Source organism: Silurus meridionalis, chromosome 2 (assembly GCF_014805685.1).
Source record: "Silurus meridionalis isolate SWU-2019-XX chromosome 2, ASM1480568v1, whole genome shotgun sequence".
Classification (NCBI taxonomy): domain Eukaryota; kingdom Metazoa; phylum Chordata; class Actinopteri; order Siluriformes; family Siluridae; genus Silurus; species Silurus meridionalis.
In genome coordinates, this window is record NC_060885.1 from 30264740 (window position 1) to 30277124 (window position 12385).

Here is a 12385-nt window from a genome sequence, read left to right on the forward strand (position 1 = left end):
TATATATATATATACAGTATATGATTAACTGATATGCAGAAAATGTGTGTCCAATCCAAAATCGAAAGACATGAGAAAACAAGACACTCACTGCTCACTAATGATTTGCTACAACCCAGAAATAATAATAATAATAATAATAATAATAATAATAATAATAATAATAATAATAAATTGCATGTACAGGGCATGTTTATTCTACTTTGTTGCATTGAGGGTTAAAGTAAAAATGGCTAAATAAAGTAATATATGTTTGGATTGAGATAATTCGCGTGGAAATGTAAACCTCAAAAACAAGTCTTTATAAATAGCACTCGCATCTTAATTTAATGTACTCTGTAATGTATTACACCTACAGGTTACAATAAATCTTTAAATGATCAAATGAAAGAATAATAATAATGCCCGTAAATAGTGATGCATTTTTGGTTAAATGGTCTCTAATATATTTATATGTATAAATGTATAAATAAACAACAGCAGGAGAAAACTGAAGCACGTTTGTTTATTTATTCTTTCATTATCACGGTTTTCTGATCATAATGGAGTCTGGTAGACTGGGCGCGTACAGAAACACCTCTTAGACGGAAATATTCACTCGATCGTTTTTTTACAAAAAATACATTTAAATAAATATATGATTTGATTAATAATAATCTTTATCATCATCATCATCATCATCATCATTATATTCATATTCATATTTATTATCACCATCATCATCACACTACGGTTTAAAACATTGATTTTTCGTAAACGGATTTTGCACAAGTTAATAAGTCGTAATGTTCATGATGTGAACTTTTTTGGTCAGTTAATGAGCGCTTATAGAGTACACTTTTCTAATAGCAAAAACTTTGTTGCCAAAACAAAACTACAACGCAAAACCTTCCAAGAAACATCAGGTGATTACAAGTAACAGGTAGATACCTCTGAGTCTCAGAATCATCAGAATCAGAATCGGGATCAGCTCGGGCATCACTGCGGTTCCGGTGAAGGTGTGGATGAGGGGTGAAAGGTGGGAAGTGAATCCGTTCCGTTTCTCTTGAATCCGCCTCCCTCTCTCCGTTATCCGCTCGGTGAGAGCTTTCAACGCGCTTTAGAGACACTTCTTCCGTCCTCGGACCCTTTAAGGAAAACAGGAGCGAGGACCAATCACTGAGCCATCACGGGGGCTCGGGAGAAGAGGAAGCTGTCTCCAGGAGCTCTGGTGCTAATTAGGCTGAATATTAATTAATAATATTATTAATAATAATAATAACAATAATAATAATAATAATAATAATAATAATAATAATAACAACAATAATGTTCTTTTTGCAGGTCGGAAAAAAATAATTGACTACATATTATGTACTTAATTTATACAGATAAAGAAGTAACAACACAAAATGAAACGAATATGCGAAACAAAAGTAACGAAAATATCCTTTTGAATGCACTTTCTTTTCGAACTTTTTTTTTACAAATTTGTGATAAACAATTACATAAGTTTAATTTTAGATTTTGTATTTTAGCAGCTGTTGTTACAATAACAGAACTAAATTAAGATTTGATAAAATTATTTTGGCAGGCAGAGTCATGTTTTCTATTTCATTTCTTTCTTTTTAATGTTGTGAAATCAGAAATGAGAGAAACCATGGCAACTTTAATTTTCGGTAAGAGTCGGTAAGGGTCGGAGCAACAAATATGCGTGTGACGTCACACGGCGGGCGTGGCTGTTTTGAATATAAACTGAGAGCGCAGCGGTCTGAAAGGTATTCGCGAAAATGGCACACTATAGTACACCAGAGAGCGCTCTGATAAGAGCTAACGGTTAGTGTTCCACAACCTTGTTTCTTTATCATGCATGAAGCAATCATCTGGATTTTAAGTTCGATCTCCTTCTCCAATTAGGAGAATAATGAAGGTGCACTTTATTTAGTGTTTATATCTTTTATGACAGAGTCCGAATTGTTTTAGCACAAATAGGCCTCGCTTAGACTGCTAACTAAAGTTAACTAAACATAGATAGATAGATAGATAGATAGATAGATAGATAGATAGATAGATAGATAGATAGATAGATAGATAGATATTTAAAAGTGCATCTCTGTTTACTAACGGTAAATTTTGTAAGCGTTCTCTCTCTGTGACGTCATAATTGCATCATCGCCTGTCTGGCATCTTTCCTCTCTTCAGAATGAATACAAACTGATGGCTGTTTCCTGGTCTTATTTAGGGACACTATGTAGAAGAGAAAATAATGGCTGATGTGCCTTTTTTAGTTCTTGTACATCAGATTTCGGACAGAACCCGTGTTTTAGCAGCAACAGGTCTCTCTCTCTCTCTCTCTCTCTCTCTCTCTCTCTCTCTCTCTCTCTCTCTTTATATATATATATATATATATATATATATATATATATATATATATATATATATATATATATATATATATATATATATACACACACCTGCACTTATTCTCATATATATTTATATATATTCCACAGCATTTATAAATATCATGTTTGTCCCTTTGTTATTTTATTAACCACAAAACGGCATAGCACTATGAATAAAGTATAGTTTATATGTATAATTATAACTGCACCCATTCAATTCAGGTCAGTTTTTGTGACAGTTTTTTTATGGGGTTGGATTTTTCTAACCAGCTACATCAGGAATGTAATTTCTCAGTACTCAAGGCAAAAAAAATACCTGTCTATTATATATAGATTAATAAACATAAAATGTTTCTGTCTCTCTTTTCAGAGTTCCTTGAAGTTGGTAAAACACAGGCTGCTCTGGACGTCCTTTACAATGTCATCAAACACAGAAATCATCGAACATGGCAAAAGATTCACGAGCCCATTATGCTTAAGTTCCTGGAGCTCTGTGTGGACCTGCGCAAGAGCCATCTGGCTAAGGAGGGCCTTTACCAGTACCAGAACATCTGTCAGCAGGTCTGTGTCTTTCTGAAAACAAACGTGACGTTAAATGAACATTAAGTTTTGTCTTTACGTTACACAGTGTTGTATAATCTATGTTCAGTTTTTTGGAATTCAGGATTCATAGGCACCAAACATAATCTTCTAGCAGTACAGTCACACACACAATCAATATAAAAGCAAAGCAAAGAAACAATGAACTACCATACAGTTAGATGCAATACTTTATTATGAAAATATGCTGCACAATAGGATATCAACAAACTCTCATAGTTCTCATGAGAAACATTATATTATGTTGTTGAATAAATTTTTTTATTCGTTTTTTTTTTTAATAAATAAATAGTTGTAACATGTAGAAACGTTGTCAATTGTAGAAAACTAAAATAATAACCTCAGGCTTGTTATTTGAATCAGGATTTTGCTGTATTTAAATTACGATTGTTAAAAATTTAGAATTATGCAGATGAGTAATGATGCTGACATTGGGGCTGTACTGCTCTCTGCTGGCAGAAATAGAGATTGCACTTTTGTAATACTGGTGTGAAAGTGAAGTGAAAATACTTTCAAGTAAAGTTTCTGGTTTTTAGGATTAGCATCTGTTTAAAAACCTGGGTGTACAAGTTCACTCAGCTGGTGTAGGGGTGTGACCTTATAGATATGCTAAAGGTGGAAGTGGATTTTATTTTGAATATTTTATTTACTGTATTTTAATTTGAGTATTAACCAGCTACCATCTTTTAACATAAACATTGATACCAAAAAAGATTTTGCTTTGCTTTTTAGGGGAATATTAAATCTTTTGAGGATGTGGTTCGTACCTACCTGAAACTCGCAGAGGAGAAGACCGAGACTGCCAAAGAGGAGTCTCAGAAAATGGCAAATATTGAGGATCTGGATAACATTCAGACCCCAGAGAGGTGTGTGTCAATATTGAACAGTGTGTATAGATGTGCTGTGAGTAAGCGGATAAACGATAGGAGAATATAATCATTGTATCCTGTGTTTTCAGTGTGCTGTTGAGCGCTGTGAGTGGAGAAGACACTCAGGATCGTACTGATCGTTTGCTGCTCGCTCCTTGGATCAAATTCTTGTGGGAGTCCTATTGGCAGTGTCTGGACCTGCTGAGGAACAACTCCAAAGTGGAGCGTCTTTACCATGACATTGCGCAGCAAGGTCAGTGCATGATGTGGATGCGTCAGATTTATAATACCACTTACATCACACGCGATTCTTTATAAATGTAAATATATCTTTTTATTTAACAGCTTTCAAGTTCTGCCTGCAGTACACTCGCAAGGCAGAGTTCCGTAAATTGTGCGATAACTTGCGCATGCACCTTGGACAGATCCAGAGGCACCATAACCAGAGCACAGCCATCAATTTAAACAACCCCGAAAGCCAGTCGATGCATCTGGAGACTCGGTTGGTGCAGCTGGACAGTGCTATCAGCATGGAGCTCTGGCAGGTGCGGTCACGTAGAACGGTCATGAATGCGTTGGAATGGTGTAAACCTTCCAGGGAGATTTATTAAGTGTTTCATGTACTAACATGAAACTGTTTGCATTTCAGGAAGCTTTTAAGGCAGTGGAGGACATCCACGGTCTGTTTGCCCTCTCCAAGAAACCCCCCAAACCTCGACTGTTGGCAAACTATTATACCAAGGTGTCCACTGTGTTCTGGAAGTCTGGTAATGCGCTTTTCCATGCCTGCACACTGCACCGCCTATACCATCTCTCCAGAGAAATGAGGAAGAACCTCACCCAGGAGGAAATGCAGAGGTTAGTGTTTTTATTTCTCAAGCAAACGAAAATGGAAAGTTTGAAATCATAAAAAAAAAAAATTCAAAAGTTTTAAATGCAATGTTTCCACAGGATGTCGACTCGTGTGATTTTGGCCACTCTGTCTATCCCCATAACCCCGGAGCGCACTGATATCGCACGTTTGTTGGACATGGACGGGATTATTGGGGAGAAGCAATGCAGACTGGCCACTTTGCTCGACCTGCAGTCGCCACCCACCCGCAAGAGCCTCATCAACGATATGGTAATTTTATTATTATACCTTTATTTAACCAGGAGGTCCCATTGAGATTCAGAATCTCTTTTACAAGAGAGACCTGGCCAAGGTAGCAGCCAAATCACAACAAATGCATACATAACAAACACCAAAGTACATTTTCACAATAAAAGAAGTACAAAATATTAAAAATAAAAATATAAAACACAATGAGACTCTTAAGAAAAACAAGAACATGTCTCCATCAAAACACTCTTTATAGTAATTTTAAATTCATTTAAGGACATAAGGGTTTCTAACTTTAATGTAATGTCCGTTTTGATTCAGTAAAACTGAAATGAAAATGTTTTAAATATGCAGCACCATGCTCAACAAATCATTAATGTTCTTACAGGTGAGGTTCAATTTACTCCAGTACATCAGCTCTGATGTTAAAGAGCTGTACAGCTGGCTGGAGGTCGACTTCGACCCCCTCAAACTATGTGCACGTGTCACCAAGGTACAGCCCTGAAATTTGTAAAATAACTGATTTAAATCAGAAATTGAGTTGTGATCATTGTACGCCTTTTGTTCTGATTGTATCTGTGGTTCTCCAGGTTCTGGACTGGGTCAGGGATCAGGCAGAGAATGAGCCTGACCTGCAGCAGTACATTCCTCACTTACAGAACAACACCATCCTTAGACTTCTGCAGCAGGTTGGTGTGCTGACTTCATTTCTCACACACACAGAACATGGTTTAAGATTAAACTGTAGAAACATTACACCAGTAAGAGTCAGTGATAAATGGTTATAAAAGTAATATTAACTAAACACGGACTATAAAACATTCAGATGTGGATTTTCTTTCTTCGATGAGAGCTAATGTGTGCTCATCCTCTGGTATAATGCTTTCAGGTGGCTCAGATCTATCAGAGTATCGAGTTCAGCAGGCTGGCTTCTCTTGTGCCGTTTGTGGATGAGTTCCAGCTGGAGCGAGCCATCGTCGATGCTGCACGTCACTGTGACCTGCAGGTAGTTACCATTTCTGCTTCATTTATTTAAAGAAAATGCTTTGTGTTTACCCTTGAATGTTCTTGTCGATTTTCAGGTTCGTTTTGACCATAGGTCCCGAACCTTACGGTTCGACTCGGATCTGAACTACTCTACTAAAGAGGACGCCCCAGTGGGACTGTTCCAGCAGAACATGCCTTCTGAACCGATCTGTAACCACCTCAAGACCATTTCTTCTGCTCTGGAAAATGCCATTCAGATGATCAAACCGGCCTCCATTCTAGTAATTAATTAGATTTATTATATGCAGTTCTTACACTTTGTTTATTTGCATTTCTCTCAGTATCTTATTTATTCATTTTAGTAGTTTTTAATTAACGAGACACAATAGGATAGTTTTTCTTTTAATTAAATTTTTTTTCATATTAACCTTGCAACATATTTTCAGGTTATTTCTTATGCGCTCTGTCGCACCACTCTAATTGTTGTCTTCCTCCTGTAGCAAGAACGGGAGGAGCAGCGTCAGCAGGCCATCACTGCCTACCTTAAAAATTCCCGTGAGGAGTATCAGCGCATCCTGGCTCACCGTCAGACCATTAAGGAGCGGAAGGAACGTCTGGAGAGCCTGAACATCCAGCGTAAGAAAGAGCAGCGGGAGCAGTGGGAGCGGCGTGAGGCCGAGCTCCAGAAGGTGCGCAAGGCAGAGGAGGAGCGCCTGCGCCAAGAGGCCAAGGAGAGGGAGAAAGAGCGCATCATGCAGGAGCACGAGCAGATCAAAAAGAAGACCATACATGAGCGCCTCGAGCAAATCAAGAAGACCGAGCTGGGAGCCAAAGCATTTAAAGACATTGATATTGAGGTACAATAGGAGGAGTCCAGAACGTGAAATTAACTTTACACAATTCTATTCTGTTTCTGCCGAGTTCAGTTAAATTATGCAGACGGCTTTTAGTAAATTTTAGTGGCATTAGGTTTAGATTATATATGTGTTTCCAGCCTTCCAGAACGTTCTCCTAATGGAACTTAAATCTCCTTGGAGCTCTGTTGATAACTTATTGGATGTCTTGTCATGGTTCTAGTTTAGACGTGTAACTGGGACAAATTTCCTCAGTATGTCCCGAAAACAAACAGAAGTGATATCTCAGAATTTGTCTCATCAGCATGAAGTAGTTCTCATCTCGTATGTTATTTAGAAGGTTGTGAATTTACCTTCAGGGTCACTGGTCAACTAGTTTAGCTACTTGTTTTTTTTTTTTTTACAGTGAAGTGTAATTTAAATATTAGTTAGATATACACTTAATTATTTGTGTGTGTATGTGTGCTGAATTGCATGTGTGTTTATCTGTGCAGGACCTGGAGGAGTTGGACCCTGATTTCATCATAGCCAAACAGGTGGAGCAGCTTAAAAAAGAGAAGAAAGAGCTGCAGGAGCGCTTAAAGAATCAGGAGAAAAAGGTTGAGTTATAGATTTCATGAACACAAATAATCTCATTTAGGTCACATTCTTTGATATTTGATCTTACATTCCTTCTTAAGCAGTTCTGACAGTCTTTCATGATTCATTCTTCATGTTTGTACTCAAATCCTGAACCTGGATTCCATTTTCCATATCTGTGAATTTGTAGGACAGGAACATTATTCCCAATATTGATAACGTTAAATATTTAAGGGTTTTGTGTGATGATGTGTTTCAGATGGACTACTTTGAAAGGGCAAAGCATTTTGAGGAAATCCCCCTGATTAAAAAAGCCTATGAAGAGCAGCGCCTCAAAGACATGGAGTTGTGGGAGCTCCAGGAGGACGAGAAGGTAATGCCTCACAGTTTATCTCCACAGTGCATATGTTATACAATATCCTTGGTTGTGGATCATCCTAATGCCTACTGTTATACAAAACTCAGAAGTCAAAGATATTTGCTTTTGCTTGAGAAGGATGATGGGAGACTTTTAAAGCTACTTGTTATTTCACGCTGTGTAATTGTGCACATCTTTTATAGATCAGCAACATGAAAGTGGAGCATGAGAAGGCTCTCGAGGACAAAATGAGGATGTCCAGGATGATAGAGGATAAGGAGAACTTTCTGTCTAATATTACAGCTGCACGAAGCTTCATCTACGAGGTAAAGGAAAATTTTTTGTAAATTTATTAGCAGAGGAACTCATTCTGCAATGTGAGCTGTGCATAATTGACCTGCACGCTCTTTTTTATATGTAGGAAAAACTGAAGCAGTTCCAAGAGCGTTTGGTTGAGGAGAGGAAGAAGCGTCTCGAAGAGCGCAAGAAGCAGCGCAAGGAGGAGCGGCGAAATACTTTTTATCGCCAGAAGGAGGAGGAGGCTCAGAGGATCGAGGAGGAACAGCTGAAAAAGGGTACTGTTTGTTTTTCGAGTACTTCAGTGTTTAGCACCTTCTGTGTCCAGTTTAATTAGTAAACCAATTCAATTAAACTCTTAAAAACTATAAAACTCTGTTATAACTGTAGTAAAACTTGAAGATGGTTGATGGAGGTTTTAATTGTTGTAGCAAAAGTCACTTCTCTATGAGCTTCGGTGTCTGTTACTGAATCTACATTAAAGTGAACTTTACGGCCCAGTGGTCACGATGTTGTTGGCTGGTGTGTTTCAGAGCGTGAGGAGCGTGAGCGTCAGGAACAGGAGCAGAGGGAGGAGGAGGAGCGCAAGTACCAGGAGCGCCTGCGCGAGCTGGAGGAGCAGGAGAAGAAGCAGCGAGCCAGGCAGCAGGAAATTGAGGAGCGTGAACGCCGCAAGGAGGAGGAGACACGAAAACCCCATGAGAAGTCTAGCAAAGTAAACAAACACACACACACACACACACACACACATAAACATGTAACAGGTTTAGACAAAATCCAATTTATAAATCTATGGTTAATGATGTATAGACTAAAGGTGCTACTTGCTTCAAAAAAGGACAAGATGCTGCACTTATTAGACAGTTTGTTGAATTAAATGGTAAACAGAGAAAACCAGTTCTGATCAAATGTACTGACTTGTAGAAAACAGCACATGATGTTGAGGTTTAGATTAAGTTGTTAATCTGCAATAATGCAGATACATGTAAAGCACCAATGTAAAAAAGATTGTATCTGACTGGTACTAGGACTTGTAGTGTAGACTGATGAGAAGAGTTGTTCCAGAGCAGGTCTCAGGCTAATTGTCTGTCTGTTACAGCAGGACTGGGCTGAAAAGGAGAGTGAAAGTGGCTGGAGGAGGCGTACAGAGACCACAGAATCAGAGTGGAGGCGCCCTGTTTCTGACGGAAGTGCGAAGTGAGTGAAGACCACCAATATAAGGATTATTTTAGGAGTTCTCACACTGACAGAATGAGCATTCTGCAGTCACATGGCTTTGACTATAAAGTTTGATTTAATATGATTTGATTAACTTTTAAACAGGGAATGGTGTCAGGAAGGCCGTGACGATAATGAGCGTGAGGAGCGCGAGCCTCCCTTCAGAAGAAGTGGAGAGGGTCCCTGCAGAGGCCCTTCAGATGCCCGGGGCCTTCGTAGGGGCATTGATAATGACCGTGGACCCAGAAGAGGGTTTGATGAGGGCCGTGGTCTCAGGAGACATGAAGAGCGTGGGCCTCAAGCAGTATGGATGAAGATCGTGGACCTAGAAAGGGATATGATGATGATCGTGTGCTTCGGCGGGGCATGGACGAGCCTAGAGGCTCCAGACGTGGTGCTGACGACAACTGGGGTCCTAGGAGAGGTGGTGGTGGTAAAGATGAAAGAGGAGACACGAGAGGTGGCGACAACTCCGATACTTGGAAACCTTTGGGCAGATCAGGTACGCAAGAGAGAGGATTATTTGAATAAACTATTATTAGAGTTTGTGTGCATTTAAACGGTAACCTTGGATTAACCATAACCTTTCTCCTTGTTTATGTGGCCGTATGTTTATTTTTGCACAGGTGGATGGAGAGAGAGAGAGAACTCCCATAAGGAGAGCTGTGGTCCTTCACGTGACTCTGGTGCTTGTGATGATAATCATGAAGAAGATAAGCATCATGATGGAGAGCGTTTCGGAGAGCATCATCCCCCCAGGTACTCATCCTTAAAAATATGGATATGCAGGGAAATGGTGATTCAGGTGCACTGGATCCAGTCTGAAACTTAAACACACTGTGTGTTTGTAGGGAGGAAGGAGCCTTGAGAAGAGGCGGATCTGATGAACCCAGCAGATGGCGTGATAGTCGACGTGATGACTTTGATCGCGACAATCGGTGTGAACGGCGTGACATCAGAGATCACCGAGACGATCGTGAACTTGAACGCGATCGTGATCACAGGCCCCCAAGTCGAGAAAACGATGGCGGTAAAGTCCTTGTTTAAATCTGCTCCATCTTTGTACGCCAAGCTTTACATTTAGTGCCCTGGAGTTTAACACTGCATGCTTTATGCTTCATGATTTAGGCGGATCCTGGCGTAGAAAGACTGCTGATGACGGCTGGACCACAGAGCGACGCTAAACTCCTAACGTCGTCAGCCTTGATTTTGAGAACATAAAAACATTCAATAAAGGCATTTGCTTATGAAATAGATGTGACTGTGGTCAGTATGTTTGTGATTTTATGGAAGGCACTTCAACTAATCTTTTTTTTGTACAGCTTTCAAGTTCTGCCTGCAGTACACAAGTTCCGGATGCTGTGCGATAACTTGCGCATGCACCTTGGACAGATCCAGAGGCACCATAACCAGAGCACAGCCATCGATTTGAAAAACCTCAAGAGCCAGTCATTACCAGCACACTCCTCCATTCCTCAGGCATCCTCATCTTTCAGAATATTGTTAAACAATCTGGATAAAAACTCCACTGCAATCTCTCCTAAACATCCCCACGCTTCTACTAGTACATCATCTGGGCTAACTGACTTTCCACTCTTCATCCTATTTATAGCTGCTCTCCATTCCTCCTTATTAATCCTATCAACTTCCTGCTTCACCATCTCCACCTCATCCAACCTTCTCTCTCATTCACCTCATTCATAGTGGTAAGTAGCAGTAGTTTGTAGTTGATTCGAAACTTAACAGGTAGCCAGTGTAGGGATGACCTTGTGAGAACTCTGGATGCTGCATTCTGGACAAACTGTAGCTTGTTTATTTTGCAGGACAAACACCTAGTAATGCATTACAATAGTCCAGAGTGGAGGTCATGAATGCATGGACGAGCTTCTCTGCATCAGATATAGACGACATGTTTCTTAGTTTAGCAATATTTCTAAGGTGGAAGAAGGCTGTTTTTCTAATATGGTTGATATGATATTCAAAAGATAAATTGCTGCCTAAGATAACTCCCAGGTCTTTTACTGTTGAACTAGTAGTTACAGAATGTCCTTCTAAATGCAGGTTGAAATGCTGAAGCTTCTGTGTACTGGTTTTTGAGCCGATGAGCAAAATCTCTGACTTATCATGAGCAAAATCTCTGTCTCAGAATTTTATAATAGAAAGTTATGAGTCATCCAATCTTTTAATTCTTTTACACACTCAGTTGTCCGAGCTGTATCGTCTGTTTTCAATGAGGTAGATAGTTGGGTATCATCAGCATAACAGTTTAAGCTAATCCTATGCCTTTCAATAATATTTCCCAAGGGAAGCGTGTATATTGTGAAAAGCAGGGGTCCTAAAACTGAACCTTGTGGCACCTCATAATTACTTGCATTAACCTGGATAGCTCTCTATTTAAATCTACAAAATGCTAACGATCAGACATGTAGGATTTAAACCAGCTTAAGGCCTGTCCCTGAATGCAGATGTCATTTTGTATATATATATATATATATATATATATATATATATATATATATATATATATATATATATATATCTTTCTCCATCTCTGTAATGTCAATCTTTATACTCACTGCCCTGGAGTTTGATATGCATGCTTTATGCTTTATGATTCAGGTGCATTCTGGTGCAGTGGTGATCGAAACAATCGTAAGGAACGCTGTGGCAGTCCTTCAAGACCTGACCTGGCACTCCATAAAACATAAAACATCCCACATTGTAGAAAGACTGATGATGACGGCTTGACCACAGTGCGAGTAAACTCCACACACATATATGTGTGTGTGTGTGTGTGTGTGTGTGTGTGTGTGTGTGTGTGTGTGTGTATATATATATATATATATATAGTAGTTCTATATATAGAAGTACCTAAACAGCTGGGGGTGATGTTGAACTGGTAAAAATGTTTGTGATGAGCAGCTGGAATGTTGTTTTTTTCAGGCTGGTTTGCGTGTTTTGATTTTACACATACACTTTCTGTCACCCCCATTCTGCTGCTCAGGCTGTAAAAACACCAGAAACATGGCCCAACGTGGAAACAAGGAAAAAACCTTTTAAAAAATACAATCCGGGTCTCATTAGAGGTTTCTGAACTCTGTATGATGCACTGAACTCTATTATACAATATTGGTTTA

At 39.3% G+C, this 12385-nt stretch overlaps 1 protein-coding gene across 1 annotated transcript; it reads left to right on the forward strand.

The window, feature by feature from the left end:
• The first annotated feature begins 1781 nt into the window (after positions 1–1781).
• LOC124401147 (eukaryotic translation initiation factor 3 subunit A-like) lies at positions 1782–10500 on the forward strand. The gene is given in 23 exon segments (XM_046873159.1): positions 1782–1815; positions 2755–2945; positions 3717–3850; positions 3943–4106; positions 4199–4398; positions 4503–4711; positions 4805–4976; positions 5344–5448; positions 5546–5644; positions 5845–5961; positions 6038–6223; positions 6443–6799; positions 7291–7395; positions 7635–7748; positions 7937–8059; positions 8155–8308; positions 8564–8745; positions 9130–9227; positions 9354–9547; positions 9550–9750; positions 9875–10007; positions 10100–10278; positions 10377–10500. Coding segments are annotated over 22 exon segments (3372 nt in total). The 5' UTR covers positions 1782–1815; positions 2755–2855; the 3' UTR covers positions 10433–10500.
• Positions 10501–12385: the final 1885 nt, after the last annotated feature.